At 39.9% G+C, this 15,475-nt stretch overlaps 1 protein-coding gene across 4 annotated transcripts in view; it reads left to right on the top strand.

Moving 5' to 3' along the window:
• Positions 1-15,475, top strand: part of DGCR2 (DiGeorge syndrome critical region gene 2) — a 50,565-nt gene that overhangs the window by 10,645 nt on the left and 24,445 nt on the right. The window contains exons 1-3 of one of the 4 annotated variants that reach the window (XM_082324905.1): positions 5,890-5,908; positions 10,718-10,840; positions 15,221-15,337. The exons of 1 other annotated variant lie outside the window; for it this stretch is intronic. Coding sequence is in view for 2 of the 3 variants with exons in the window: in XM_082324902.1 (XP_082181028.1) it covers positions 5,876-5,908; positions 10,718-10,840 (156 nt within the window). In the remaining variant the exon portion in view is untranslated. Of the gene's footprint in view, positions 1-5,875; positions 5,909-10,717; positions 10,841-15,220; positions 15,338-15,475 lie in introns of those variants that run through there. 2 more of the 4 variants (XM_082324902.1, XM_082324903.1) reach the window with 2 other exon arrangements.

Genomic DNA, 15,475 nt, shown 5'->3' with positions numbered 1-15,475 from the left:
CTTCCCTGGGAAGCCACTCCACCGCGGTGGCGGCGCGACGCGCAGGTGTGCCGGCAGGCTGGCAACTGCTGAAACTGCAAACCACCTGGGGATTCCCGCCCTCTGAAGTTCAAGGCGGTCATCGTTGTCTTCCCTTATGCTAGCTCTAGGCTTTCCAAAGCTTGCACTGCACACTGTATTTTTCTAGTCTTGACTTCTTTCTTAAGCTTGCTTAAAATTGGTTAGTAAATTTGATTGTGAGGTGTGATTGGCACTTTCACTGAGCCACTTACTGCTCGGGCTTTCTTTAGGGGGAAGGTCAAAAATTCAGTGCTGCACAGGTTTAGGTCGCTTGTCACTGTTGTACTAAAACACTTAAGTCCCACCTAAGACTGTATAAAACATCTGAAGTCCTCAACAAGGTTGTCAGTATAGAGGAACTGTAGGCTTTAATTTTGAGCCATATTAAAGGGTTCTCGAGTACCCATGGCTTTGATTTTGTTTGTACTAAGTGCTCTTTGTGCCAGTGCTGTATTATGCTTTTCCCTTCTGCTTATTTACTTATTATCAAAATATAATAGTTTCCGGGGGGGGGTGGGGTGGGGGGGATGCAAGCCTGTTGCTTAGCTGGTGTCCTTACTGCTATGAAAATAAACTGTTTTTCAGTCTGGAATGCTGCATCGCTTAATTCACAGTATTCTTTTGGCTTAGTTCAAGTAGCAAGTTTTGTTTTCTGTTTGGTTTTAGCAGTACTGAGAAATTGGGAAATATATTTTTTTCTGTTTCAGTCTTTGGAATAGGTGTCCACATTCATAAAGCATAGACTCTGTATTTTCTAACTGTTAGGAAATCATAGCCAGGGCTCCCATTGCAGAAGCTCTGATGTTGTTGCTTTGGCTGAATGCTGGGTCTCTTGCACTGCCTTAGCTTTTTTTTTGTTTTTATTTGTCCTTTTTTTGTTTTTATTTGTCCTTTTTTTGTTTTTATTTGTCCTTTTTTTGTTTTTATTTGTCCTTTTTTTGTTTTTATTTGTCCTTTTTTTGTTTTTATTTGTCCTTTTTTTGTTTTTATTTGTCCTTTTTTTGTTTTTATTTGTCCTTTTTTTGTTTTTATTTGTCCTTTTTTTTTGTTTTTTTTAATCCTCACTGGCATTGAGTCTGCCCTCCAGACAAAGAGCAGACCCTGAGCTGCAGTGAATGACACTTGTGAGCAAGGAGAAACTGGGTCAGTTCCAAGCTTGTGCAGAGTGTAGGTATAATATCGATGAGAGGGGATGAGGGGAAGGGGGTTGCCAGTGTTCCCTACTGCGCTGTAAAATCTTTTGGTAGACACTGGGGACATCTAGCATAACTTACTATGACAGAACAGTGAGTAATACAGAATGTTCACTGGAGTTATTCATTAAGGATTTACAGTTTTCAGCTGGAGTGCTGTTACAATTTTAATTACTTCATGAAACTGCATGCTGAGGTCATGCAGAAAATGCCGTTGCCTCTAACATGTATTATTTATTTATTTTTCGAACTGATGCATTCCTACGGAATGGGATTATAACTCCAGAATCTCTAATTTTCAGGAGCTGCAATTAAGTTTGAGAATAGGCGTGGGTTGTGTCTGGCCCTGTCCACAGCACAGGGCCGTTTTGCTTTCCTGGGCTCTGTGCCATTGTCCTTTCATACCCTCCCGCACACACTTGGGCCATGACAAGCGAAAGCTGCTTGACCCAACGATCGTGCTTAGGCACACTTTCAGTGGCACAGATGAATGGCTGAGCATTGCATCTAATGTGGAACTGAACATGAAAATAGAGTTCTCTCTTTTCTGTAGGCTTTTAATTTGAAGAACAATAAGCAGAATCAATTTTATTGAGAAACTTTAATAAACTTAATCTATGGAATGGAGAATTGTCTGATGGTGACTTGTGAGCTTGACAAATAGTTTTGTTGTCTGAAAATAAGGTGCTGTTATCATAGCCTGTTTTTCTCCTACTGTGACTTTGTTATAAAGTACTGTACATGCTCACTCTGCTACACTGAATGTGGCGGTGGGTGCGGTAGGATAAATCTGACATCATGTAATGGGAGTAAGATTCACCAAGTGAAATAAAGAAACCTGCTGGGAGACGAATGGATAGTGAAAATTTCTCTGCGATCTGGAGCTGGGGTGAAATACCACTTAGGTATGGCCTCACTTGCCTGAGAGCAGAGCCTTTGCGTGGGACCAGTGATGCCTTGGATGCAAGTTAAAAACAAGAGAACCTGTTCAAAGACTGTGTCAGAACATCCTCAAGTTTGTAGTCAGCTTCTCTGTCACTCAAAACACTTTGTTCAGCAACAGACTTCTGGCCGCCAGGAGCAGAGGCCGGGCAGGACTGCCGTGCTGTTTACGAGCTGGCAGATTGTCAGCAGTTCTGTGTGAGGTATGGTACCTGCTCCAGTGAACTTCAGCAGCGGACTCCAGAGAAGTCCAAATCATGAAAACTGCTTTTCCAGTGCAGATGACTAGCTTATGGACAGCTTTTTCACGTCTCTGCTGAGGATTAAATTCAGAGAACCATTGCAGTATTGTTGTATTTGGAATATTAAGAATATTTCAAAGTTTCTGTTAGTTCAGTAGATACGACTCTAGAGAAATACTGGTTATGCTATGCTTCTTCTTGAGCGTAAATATTGGATATGGAGCTCTACGCGGTTTTGATGATGATGGTTTGGGTGTGGTGTTTCTTTTGTTGTTGTTTTTGTTTCTGATGCTTGTTTGCAGGCATTTATTGAGCATTCATACAGAGTAAAATCTCCAGGAGCTAAGGAGTTAGGTGGTTAGGCTTCTTGCTGAAGGTGCTAGGATTTGATCATGCTTGTACAGTTTAGCATGGGGTGGGATATGTAGAAAGAGTGATTTAAGAAAAAAAAAAACAATTTTCAATTTTATAATCTTATTCTTAAATGTGTTAAAATATGCAATGATAGTGCAACATGTAGGTACAGGTCTTAAGTATGTAAGCTTAGTATTATAAAATATAAGAAAGACCTGTTGGACAAGTTAAAATCTGAATTAAGCAGAGTTACTGGCCTAAGCACCTGTAGTTAGAGTTTTTGTTAATGCTTAATCGGCTTTTGATAGCTGTAATTGCCTCTTGAAATCTGAACAGAGTATTTTCTTACAGGTTGGTTCATCTGGTTTGGGACAATGAGTGACTTACACTGAGAAAGCAGGAAGGTTTTTTTGTCTTCTGTTTTCCTTCAGTCTGTAAATAAAAATGATGCCAGAGGATCTACCAGATCCAGTCTTGAGAAATGTGACCAAAATAAGCGAAGTACACGTGAGGTACATGCGAAACTGCCATTGTTCGTTAAAAGCTTATGTACAAAACAATACCATGTACTTCAAGCTTATCTTTTCAAATACATGAATTTCAGTTAGAGTAATAGCTTATAATTGAAATAACATTAAATGCTGGGTTTGTGCATTTAATGAAATTTCAATTTCCATACAAGTGAAGCTCAGCAGGCAAGAACAAACAATTAGCGTAGCAAATGAAAAGTGGCATTTTTTTGTATTAAAAACTAAAATAGATTAAAATCTGTACTAGCTATGTAAATGCTAAAACCTAACATGCATCTGTTAGTTACCAAAAGAATATCTTAATGTATCAGACTTTACTGACTGGTGAATCTCTTTATTAAAGAGAAATTAAAGTCATTGCAACTAGAAGAACCTGAACTTTCATGATCAGTGATTGCAGTCACCGAGTTTAATCTTTGTATCAAAGCACTCTCCTGAATTGACTTATATTTTAGAGGCTTTAGTTTAGAGCTCTGGCTCCTCATCTGTATTGTTTCATGCATTTACCCACCTCTTAAATTGTGAATTAACAAGGCATTGAGTTTTTTGTTCCACTAACGGCTTATGTATCAGAGTTAGGAACACACAGCTTGTGAGCAGGGGCAGTCTTCTGCCAGTCAGGGATACGCTTCTACCTTAGAAGAGACTGGGCTTTCTAATCTTCCTTTTTCCACTGGTTCCAGTAGTGGTGAACTTCAGTGTCTTGGAAATATAAGGCTGAAATTTAGATTTTGAAAACTTTGATGTGTTCACCTAATGCTTTGCAGCGGATGTTTATTATACGTACCTGAGACATGGCCTCTGGCATTTTTATTGGATGTAGCATGTCTTTGGGCTGAATTCCTTTTATATCTCTGTCTTAAATTGAGGGAGGATAAATAATCCTGTGAAGACAGTATCAAAGCATTCTTACTCACCTACCAGCTTATCTTCGCAGAAGTGTTTTGATGAGTAAATAGTGCTTGTAGGCTAGAGAGGTGCTTTTTTGAGGTTCATGGGCAGTTGGCTTCTGTCACTTGGCAGAAATTTTTACATCTTGCTGTTTTTTGCCCATTCCCAAGAGCTATTTCCACCCCTGCTGCTTCTCTTACCCCTGTGGTGGTGTGACCTGGTACAGCTCGTCGTGGGTCAGAGCTGTGACTCAGTAATCAAGGCTTTTCTTATGGTATGGAGGTGAAGGTCCCAGTTCTGCTCACAGGGCAGCTTCTGGTAGCACAGAGCTGAAACTAGCTGTTCTGCCTCTGAGGAGATGTGTGTAATGCCAGCATATCAGAAAATGTCTTCTATTAGAGGTAATATTTGAAAAAAAAAAACCACATTAGTAGATGTTCTAGCTTCATTGGCAGACAACTATTATGAGGCCCCAATTCCACATTAATTCACACTGTATCTGTACAACTATATTTCTAGTTGGAGCACGCGATCTTTCTGGTTGCAGGGGGACAAACACCAGCTGATCTGACTTAATATTAATGTGGACAGACATTAGCTTCATTTGATCTGAAGTTTGCTGTTTCAAAGCCAACTCATCAAATTCATTCAGAAAACTGAATTATCAAGGTGAACTTGTACTGAATCAACACTTTGTCTCATGTGCCTATTACAGTCTTGATTTGATATTGGAAGCTCTAAAATGGCATTTAATGTATTGGAAAGTCATCTCGGATACTGGATATAGATCCTCTGCCTTTCTTTCAAATAAAACAATTATTTTGGGTAACTAATTATCCCTTATCCCTTGCATAAAAAAAGGGAAGATGAATAAGAAATAAGTTCCAGTTTGAATGCAAGTAGGAAGTGTCCTAGCCCAAATGCACCTCTAAAAGACTTAAAATGAAGCAGAAATTACAGGTTTGCAGGTAGCGTAATGCCCAGGGCAGCACGCTGATCAAGTGTGTGTCTGCTGCGGCATGGATGCTCTGTGACTTCCCAGCACTTGGGCTCCAGAAGGAAAATATTCTCAATTACACAGAAAGATTACACGAGATGATTAAACCTGAAAGGGCTTCCTGGATCGTTTTATAATGGCAAAAAAGGTGTTTGTTTTATGAAACGTGTGAAGCTGTCTGGAAATTAAAGCAGGGTGGGTGGGTGTGTATTTTGTTCGTCTGTCATGAAGTCCTTCCTATGGATAATGCTTGTTGTAAATGTCTATTTTGAGTACTTAGCAGAAAATCTGGAAATTAGTGTGCTGTAAAGAAAATTTTAAAAGCTAGTTGAGCCCTGTGTTGAAATACATGATGAGTGCTGTGAAACACCTGGCATTCAACATGTAATTGGGAAAATCTTTGGAACAAAAGCTTTCTGTAAGAGTGCAAGCAGCCACCTTGAAAACTTAGTTTTTTCCGGTATGAAACCTAGATTTTTCTATTAGTCAAAAATCTTGTCTGTTTTGTCACTAACTTAGATAATATTTGGCAGCTAAAGGAGATGAAGACTTCTTGTTTGTATGGCACTGTTTAAATTTATTTATAATCTTGCCTGTTATTTCTGGTGTTTCATTGATTAAGTTTCCAACTGTTTTGTAAGTTTTCTTTTAAATTTCAAATTACAGGTCCACGACTAGCTTTGGCAAGACTTCTTTCAGGTGAGTGACTCGTGGGCAGGTTTTATTATCTAATAATGTGTCCCAGCAAATTGCTATTGGGGTTTTTGGCCTTCCCTCAACAGTGTGTGTTATCTTGGGTTCTATATTAAGCTTATAGAACTGATACATGGTCTGAACCTGATTTCAATTTTTCTTCTCCTTTTTTTACATAAAGTTAAGGAGTTTCTTGCTCTCTCAGGCCAATCTGTAGGCCTTCGTAAACTCTTGCTAGAGAGAACAGGTGAAGTGTTACCAGAGAATACATTGCTATTAATTGTTGATATTTCTGAAGGACAAATGTCCCTTCAGGTAGGAGTGTGCTGATGAACCGGTAGGTTGCTTGGGCTTTAGGGAAGAAACACGGTGTTGTCGTGAAAGCATGGAAGTGCAGTCAGGACAGCCGACTCCTGCTTGTAGGCTCATCTTTATTTATAGTCTTTGGCAAGCTATGTATTTTTTCTGTACTTCGTTGTATCCGCTGGCAGAAGGATTGAGTGGTTGGCAAGATTGTTGAGGGTTAACGTTGTAGAAGTACTTTGAAACCGTAAAGTGAAGAGACTGTATAATGACACCTTGCTGCTTGAAGTGTTTTCACGTTCTCACACTGCTTGAACTTCATGATGTTTTGTAAGTTTATATTATGTATAGTGCAAAAACTGCAATTGCTGCTATTTCCAGTGTTTTACGTGCCTCCCTTCTTCCCAGCAAATGGCAGATGAATTTAATTGCTCTAAAATGAGATTTCAGTCTACTAAATTTTGTGCTGTAACATAGCAAAGACTGCATCTGATCCGTAAAAGAAAAAGAAGCCTTTTATGTTAGAATTTCATATGTGAATCATAATACTGCTGATGTAACTCGTCACACCGTACGTGAACTCTGGAGACGGTTGCATTTCGATTTTTTCACTTCTAGGCAGTTATTGATACTGTTAGCTAATGTATCGGTACCTCTGCTGCAACAGCTGCTTGCTTGTAACTGAACTTTACATGTTTTCTAACAATATTGAAAATACAAAATATTTCTGCTTTAACAGCTGGTGGAAAATACATGGTTTTAGTGCTGCTAGGAGGTGATAGTTTAAGATACTTTTCTTTCTCATCCTTTCTTGCTGTGAGTTGCCATCGATAGCTATGAACAGTGTGGGATATCTGACTTTAGGGACAGAAGTGGGACTGACATTTTTGAAACTTTGCTATTCTTTCGAAGAACTGGAAATCTTGTATGGGTGAAGAGCCAGTTTTTATTTACCATGCTCCTCAAAAGTACAAAGTCTGAGTGTGTGTTAAGTAATCGCATTTCAGGAAAGATGGATGATTACATTGTGTTGTACTGTTGTTTGCTACTGCTCATGTGTCTTCAGAGCTGCACATGAATCCTGTTCTGCTGCTGGCAGCATGACTTGCCTTTTCTGTGGGAAAGAGACACGCTTGAAATATTTTCATTTTTCTGCTGTTTTGACTTAAAAATAGGCTACTGAAATGAAATGCTCGACAGGGTTGTGGAGACTAGCATCTATCCTGTGCATCCTCATCTTTCCCAAACTTCTCTGTTCCTTGGCCAGGTATCCCCCAGGTTTATTATAGGCTTCTGTCTGTTTTCATGTCTGCATTTTACCTCTGAAAGCTCCTGTCCTGGCTAGCTGATGTGCTCTGCTGTGGGAGTCTTGAGCCTGACACGCAGGGCCGTGCGGGGCACACGGGGCCGGTGTCGGCAGGCGGCCCTTGCCCTCGGCTGGGCGCTGCGGGGCCGTGCCGTGCTGCTGCCCGCGCCGCTCAGCTGCCTGCCCGCTGCCCTGCCTTCTCCGGTTGACAGCCCGCCGGTACGTGTATGGTGGGGCCTTAGCGGAAATCTGTACTCCAGCAGTGGCAAGGGGTTTCCGAAAAAGCTGATGTTAAGCATCAGTCCTCAAGGAGGCCATCGAGCATGTCCAAACCCATCCTGAGCGCAAGTGAGAGAGGCGGTTAGATTTTCTCAGATGGTTGCATCTTGTTTCTCTTTGTGCTAAACCATGATAGACAGCACGTAGAAGCAAAATAATTTGGATGAAACTCTTCCAGTAACTGCACGATGATTTAGGTAGTTCAGTAACATGTGGGGATACGGGCCCTGGGTTAGGATGGCTCAGGAGGTGTTATTGGAGTGTTTGCAGAATATGGAGATTTTCATTTCGTGGTATTTCTTTTAGTGTCGCTTTTCCCCCCTCTGTAATAGAATTGTGTAGCAGTTTGTGTTCCTTGGTCTGAAATAATTGGTGCATCTGATATACCATGATTTCCATTGGGAACAATTGTTCAGCTGGTTTGAGTGGTGTTTTAATAGAAATGTTTCGTGCTCTTCCATGTATCCACATTCTTCAGAGAGGAGTGTCTGTAATACAGGAGGTAATGACATTACAGCATGTAATCGGAATTTTTTTAAGGCCCATAATATTGGGATGGAGTCGTCCTTTTATCTGAACCAGTCACATGTAATTGTACATAGAATAGTAATAGCATGTATGAAATCGTAGAGAAACAAAAGTATTCTTCACTGCTTTTCCCATGTGCACGTTGGCTTGTAGTGCTTTCCTGGTGGATGCTGCCTGCGAAACCAGAGGGCTGCAGAACAGCTTTCTTCACAGGGTGTGTGCATGACTTCCATTAAAATCAAGCAGTAAAAAAATTAAAGAGTTTATTTAAAGTATTAAATTTTGAATTGAATTTTGCCGTAACTGCAGGTGGATGCAATGGAACCTGGAGCTGGGCTGAGGATAGTCTTTCACGTGTTAAAATATCTACTGCAGGCTCCAGTGTAAATTCTGTACTTGAAACTGCGACAGCAGAGCTTTCTAAGAAACCTCCCGCTGCGTGTGACATAGCGCAAAAGTGGTGAAAGAAGCTGCAATGATTTGCTGAAGAGTTGACACTTTTCTGTGAACTTGAAATTTGAATAGTTGTAATTTCAGCTTGAGGCTTTGTGTTTGTTGGTTTGGTGTTTTGGTTTGGTCCCGTCCCCCCCCAACTTAAAGATAGATTGTAAATTTTCTCTCTTGCTACATTGGGCAAGTAACTCTTAACCTTTTTATTCTACTAGTCAGGGTGAATAAAAGGTTTTATTCCCCCTTTCTCTCTTTGGGCTAAATAAATTACTTCAGTTTTTGTTTGGGGGGTTGTCATTATGACCTAAGCTGGTAGATTTTTTTTTTTTTTTAACCCATTTGCTCTGTGGTCATTCAGTATTAGCTGTTTGGACTGAGTAAAACTCTAACTGGGTGAGAACACTCTTGCCTTGCTGTAAGGTCTGTTGTTGCGTCGGTAGTCTGGCATGTCTGTCTGAGGTCTTAGCCATTTTGTGACCTGAGTGTTTGCTCTGAGTAGGTCGTTGCTAAGAGGATGTGCCTGCTTTTATTTTTCTAGAAAGGCAGGTCTGTGCTTTGGGAAGAAACTAGTACTAGAACTGGTTTTTAGTCTAACATCGAGTTAGAAGCCTGTTATCAATCTGCTATACCAATTACTAGGTGCACAGGTACAGCTTTTATTGAGAGTGCATGATGACTGGTCATGTTGTCTGAACACTTAAATGTGACCTCTGTCTGGATTTAATTCAGATGCGTGTTTCAAGAAGGTAACAACTGCAATTACAGCTCTTTTCTTAGGTTGTAAACTGTGGATGAGAGAATACATACCTGTATTTTAGATTTTCTTTTAGACGTTTCTCCCTGCAAAACAGTTACCTACTTGATTCTTTCAAAGTCAGGGATGAGTGTGTTTTACTTTAAAACACTTTTTTTTTTTTTTAAAAGGTGCTCATTCTCTAGGCATCACTTACTTGGGCTTATTGTAGCTCGCTGAGAGGAAAACATGCTAAATTGTTCAAAAATGTTGGTTGGAAAATGGACAAACACTATCCCGAAGAAAGATGTCTGAGGTGATGGTCTGGTGCAAAACTGATCCTGTGGGGGCTAATGGCGACTTGTGGACCTGCCACCTGTAAACAAGCTTAGAATTGTTCACTTGTGTAGACAGATATTCCTCCCCCCCAAATGTTTTGAGGGACACAAAATGAAGCTGAATTATTAGGTTCTGTCATTTGATAGATGGAATTGATATAAAAGAGCTTCGAAAAAAATTGTACTTTTTATAATGCTTATTAGGTCTGACAGTATAATGATGGCAAGTAGGCAGTACTCTTGCAGAAGCAGGAACTGCATGTTTGCAGATATTGACAGTTTCTTGTAAAGGATGTGTTCATATGGAGAAATGCTACAAAAAAGCTTAAGCTAGAAAGTGAAAACAGGTTCATGGATATAGAAATTGTTTTGCAAATAGTTCTATGAAATGGCTCTAAATCAGGCTGGACATTTGCACAAGTCTAGCAGGTCCTGGCATACATAATGATTGGAATGGAAATAGGATTCTGGATTTATTGCGTAATCTAGTACTTAACTACCATAGCATATTTTTCTTGAACTTTGGTTCTGAGAAAAGTGAACAAGTAGTCCTCAGTGCCCCACAAGAAGTAAATGGGTAATGCTATGGTGATAGCTGCTCACACAGAATCTTTATCAGGAAGCTTTTACTATGGATGTTTGAGAGAATTATTTCCCAAGCAGTGGAAGCCGACTCTCCTGTCTATTAAAACCACAAACATGCAGTTTAAAACATGGAAGCGATCTGAAACAAAGCAGTTCTTAACAGGCTGAGTTATCCAGAGGTTTTGTCCATTACACTTCAGTGATACGTTACATGACAGATGATAAATATATGTGTAGACTTGCAAGAATAAATAACACTTCAAACAAAGCACAAGTTTCTTCTTCTTTCCTAGAACTCCGCTGCACCCCAGGGCAGTTCGCGTGTCGGAGTGGTACCATCCAGTGCATCCCTTCCAATTGGCAGTGTGATGGATGGCCCACCTGCGAGGATGAGAGTGATGAAGTTGACTGTCCAGGTAAGTAAAGCTGAGAAGACTGCTCATCCCAGCGTCAGCTTGTTTTGCAGTAGTACTTTGACTCTTTAAGATTGCTTGCTTATTTTTGTTTGAAAGTGGAGATTGTTTGGTAGAACTGTACCCATTATTAACAAACTTTTGAGTTGGCTTCTCTTCATTTTGTGCAAATAATGCTACAGTTTTTTGCTTGTCTGAAATATCCCTCCGTTCTTACAGTCTGAGTAGGTATCCTGGAGATAAGGAGTCTAAAAAGAGACTTTCATGACAAGGAAAAAATCATGTTGCAATTAAACCAAAATGCCACATAGGCCTGGGATTAAATTCGGAATTACTGTTTTCGTTGTATGAGTAGATCACTCAAACTGTGCTGGTGACATTGTTGGACTTATGTAGACAGCTTGTTTTATTGCTCCCTGTTCTGATTAGCCTTCTTGTGCTTAAATGGAGGACTTTGTTCTGCCAAACAAGCTGGTGTATTTACTCTTCATAAACTCTTGTGATCATATGCTTTCAGGAGCCTATCACCAGCAACGGTTCTCTGCTAAAGCTACTGGATACTGAGCTGTCTTTAAAAAAAGTAAACAAAAATTTTTGATGGAGAATATATAATCACAATTTTGAACGTTTTCATTTGTTCTTGACAAACAGGCCAGTGCAACTCTTTTTCTGTGTGTCTTAAAAGTGAAGGGACCTGTAATTTTTTTTTTTCTGAGAACAATGAAGCAGGAATCTGAAAGCATGCATTCAACTGTGGCGTAATTCAAAACTTTTATCTCTACAGTGTGACTAAATTACATTCAAAAATGGTTTTAAGAAGTTCTTTGCCACTGAACTGCTTAGTTTGCTTGGGAGAGAATCACATGAGCTTTGCGGCATTGTCATCACAGCATTCAGTCTGTCGTCATCCTGAATTTTGAGCTATTTGAGAGAGGTGCTACAAAATAGTGACATTGGTATTTTACAGCAACAAGCTTTTCTAAATATTCATATTACCTAGTGGAATTACAGAATTAAATCTAACACTCGGACTTTGAAAATGTGCTATAGTTAGCCATCTCCCCAGTGTGTGCTATGCACAAATAATTAAAAGAATGTGTTCAGTGCTCTTTTTAGAAAGCTTTTGGCTAGTTTGTGTGAGTGTATGTATTTACAGCACAGGGGAAAAAACTGTAGGTAGTTTCTTCTGACACTGAAAATTAAGCTGTGCCATTGATATTCACTTCAAGGATATTCTTTATGACGTGGCTGTCCTAAAGAACGATGCTTTTATAGTTGTGCTGTTATTCTTCCTCCTTTTTAGCTAACTTTGGCCAAATGTGAAAAATTAGGGACCTAATAAAATTCTGAAGGTTAATGGAAGTCAATGGCTGGGGGAAGCAGAGTCATGTTAATGTCTGGATTTACTCAAAAAGCACTGAAGGCTTCACTTGTGGGAATAATTGGAACACCCACATTAGAAGAAAACAGTCTTCTCTTGTTGCCTAGTGTATTAGTCAGCAATTTAAGTTGTTGAATGGAGGATGCAACAGGCTGATATTGACTCAGGGACTGGAGTTACAAAGAATATTTGGTATATAGCTAGGAAGAGGATTTTATGAAAGTAACATTTCTCAGTAGATGGGCTCTGCTTTTGTGTTTGGGGTGTAGGTCTCACTGGACTGTCTGGCCTGACATGATGAGAAGAACTTTAAGTTAAGAAATAAAAGGAGAGGCATGGGAGAGACTCGATTCATCGCCACGTCTGTATGTAGGAAGAGGAGAATAACATACATAAAGAATACTAGAGGGGAAAATGATGGACAGCATAGAGAAGTATTCCACTTGATGAGGAGCGTAATTGGATAAGTAATTGGTGAAAAGGCTGTGCTCAGTAAAACAGCCTGAAAGTTGGGTGTGGCGTTTGTGAAAGAACTGAGATATTTGCACAGTAATGCAAGGAGTGTAGCCAGCAAACGAGAGGAACAAGAACTACTGGTGTAGGATGTAAAAACTCTATTATACCTGTAACAAAAAAATGGTGGGATAGCGTTGTGACCTGAAATGGGTGTTGAAGGGCATGTGTTATTGAGAACTGTCAAGAATAAGGACAGGTTGGTGTGCTGGTGTGCATCTGAATGGTGTGCTGGAGTATAAAAAGGAATAGCATGAATGAAAGTAAATCTGTGGCTAGAGTATGTTTGGAAGAGCACAGTGTTCTTATGTTGGGGAAAGCAATGCATATTGACCAGTCATAGGAGAGACTAAATCCTGGGATGTTGATTGGGGAGCTAATGCTACTAATAACAGTAGCACATAGTCATACTCGGGAGTGATAACTTTCTTCTTTGGCCACTGAATTAACAAGAAACGATGCAGCTTTAAATTTAGAAAATACCTTTGGTTTTAGATGAGCAATCGTGAGATGATTCAGCTAAATTTAAATGCTCTTTAATTAAGGTTCTTAATTTCAATAAATGCAGACTGAACACTAAAAGAACTAGTTAGTGAAGTGACCTGAACTTGTGAAACTTTGGAGAATTAAAATGTCTTTAAATTAAAAGGTATGAAATCTCTCTGAAGCATGAAAAGAAAGCTTGCAAGAAAGGGCTCTGAATCTGGTTGGGAAGCTTGTTACTTTTCAGCCTTTGAGCTACTGATGGCACACTCCAACGTGAGCAACTCAGAAAAGATCAACAGCAGTGAATTAGGGTTTTGTGGTGGTGATGAAGGTGTGTTTCAATGACTACTTAGTCATGTTGGTATTTTCAAAGGTTTAATACAAAGCCATTGTAAGTTATTTGGCACTGTTGGTTTAGTTCACCTTTTTTTAGGCCTGATTTCTTTCGTGTTAGTAACAAAGCTCCTATTAATATAAGAGGATCATTAATTAATAAATTAATTTGGTAATCGTGTATTGTCTGAAGTACAAGAAACACCTCAAACCCAAAGACTTTTTTGTTAGAATAATTTCCTCTGGCATTTTTTTCAGGACACAATTAGGTAAGACATTAATTCATTGACAATCCGAATCAGTGTATGAAATGCCTATTTTTGCTAGACCATATATTTCTCTGAAGACAGTCATCATAGCTGTTTTTATTCTTACTGTCTCTTTTCAGAATGACCATTTTCCTTTAAAACATGGAATTCCCTTCAGTCCCAAACGTGCAATGTGTAAAGTGCTATTCCCCCTGCCCTTCCCACTAGGCATGCAAATGGTAGTGGAATCTGCAGCAGCGATTACCCTCAATTCATCTCTCTGGCAGACTAAAACTGTTGGCTGCTTGCTCTCGTGAGCATGCTAAAAATTGCTGGGAGGGTTTACGTGGCATGTGCCTGCAACTCTCTTCTACCTAAGCAGTGGAAACCCATGAAATTTGTGTACTGTTCCATATAAACAGTAATTGATCCTACAAATAGTTTATCCCAAAGTGGTGTATTCTGTGAAATGGTAGAAACAGGCATTAATATCTTAAATGGGGACTTCTACAAATGGAAATTTATTATTTCTTCTCACTTCCTCTTATGTTTCTGTACAAGTAATCAAAGCAGTAACGTAACTTTTCCACCTTTATTGTTCTGTATTTAAACCTCTAAGAAGGAAGGTCTCTGCATTTTGCCTTTTACTGCTCTTTGGATCTCCAGCTTTGCTTCTACTGGACTATCAGATCAGCTTCTCCAAATATCCTACCTTCTTTGCAGGCCTTCTGGTCAAAACTCATTTTCAGCAGTACGAGTGGAGCGGGGTTTAGTACCGCTCTGGCTATTTACCTGTGTTTTATTCTTAGGTTACAGGCTTGATGTTTGTTTCTATTATGTATGAACAGAGAATGGATATCTTAAATTCCAGTGCCTTTCATAAATCCTATCCATACTAGTTTTGCAGCTTGCGGTTATATTGGTGATCATTCTGTTTGTTTCCTTCATTTATTTATTATTTTAAAAAAATGGAATTCGTCCCGGGAATAAGTGATCAGATTGTGCAATCAGCTGTCCTTGGGCTTCTCCCAGCATCTGAATTTGGAAACCTTCAGCTTGCCCTGTAGTGCACACCCTTGCCTAATGCCGCATTCTTCCTCTGTAAGGTATTTCTCAGTACTTTTTTCTAGACCTGCTTGGTCAGAAACAAGAATGCTGGAAGGTTTCAGCGAGCTGAATTTTTAGGGGTTTTTTAGCCCCCTGAGCCTGAGGCCACAATCAGCACTGGACAGCTGGCCGTCCTGGTGGCAGTGGTCCTGGGGCAGCGGTTGCAAGCTGCCCTGCAGTTCCATGGCAAACAGTATAATTTTATATGTTTTTATGTTGAGATTGGGAGCTGAATTTCCTGCAGAAACAGTCTTGCCAGGAAGCTAACTGTAAATGCTGATCTTGAGCAATTTCGTCTTGTATGCTGCTCTTCAGGACTTCCCCAGCTGCTCTGTCGGGAAGAGCGTGCAGACTTGGAGGTCACTTGCCGCAGCACATACGCACTGTACCATCTTTGAGTCTGCAAAGTCTCCTTTGTGGAGCCAGCTGAAGGTATGGCCACTAACTGATAAAACAGCAGCTGCAGCACACTGTTTTGCAGCCATCATAAACAGCTTTGTGTTTTTGTTTTGCCAAGGATATTGTGTTTGGTTGAGGTGACTGTTGACGTTTGGGCACTTTGTAGTACAT

The sequence above is a fragment of the Platalea leucorodia genome (assembly GCF_965183815.1).
Source record: "Platalea leucorodia genome assembly, chromosome: 12".
Classification (NCBI taxonomy): domain Eukaryota; kingdom Metazoa; phylum Chordata; class Aves; order Pelecaniformes; family Threskiornithidae; genus Platalea; species Platalea leucorodia.
This window is presented reverse-complemented; position numbering and strand designations above follow the sequence as displayed.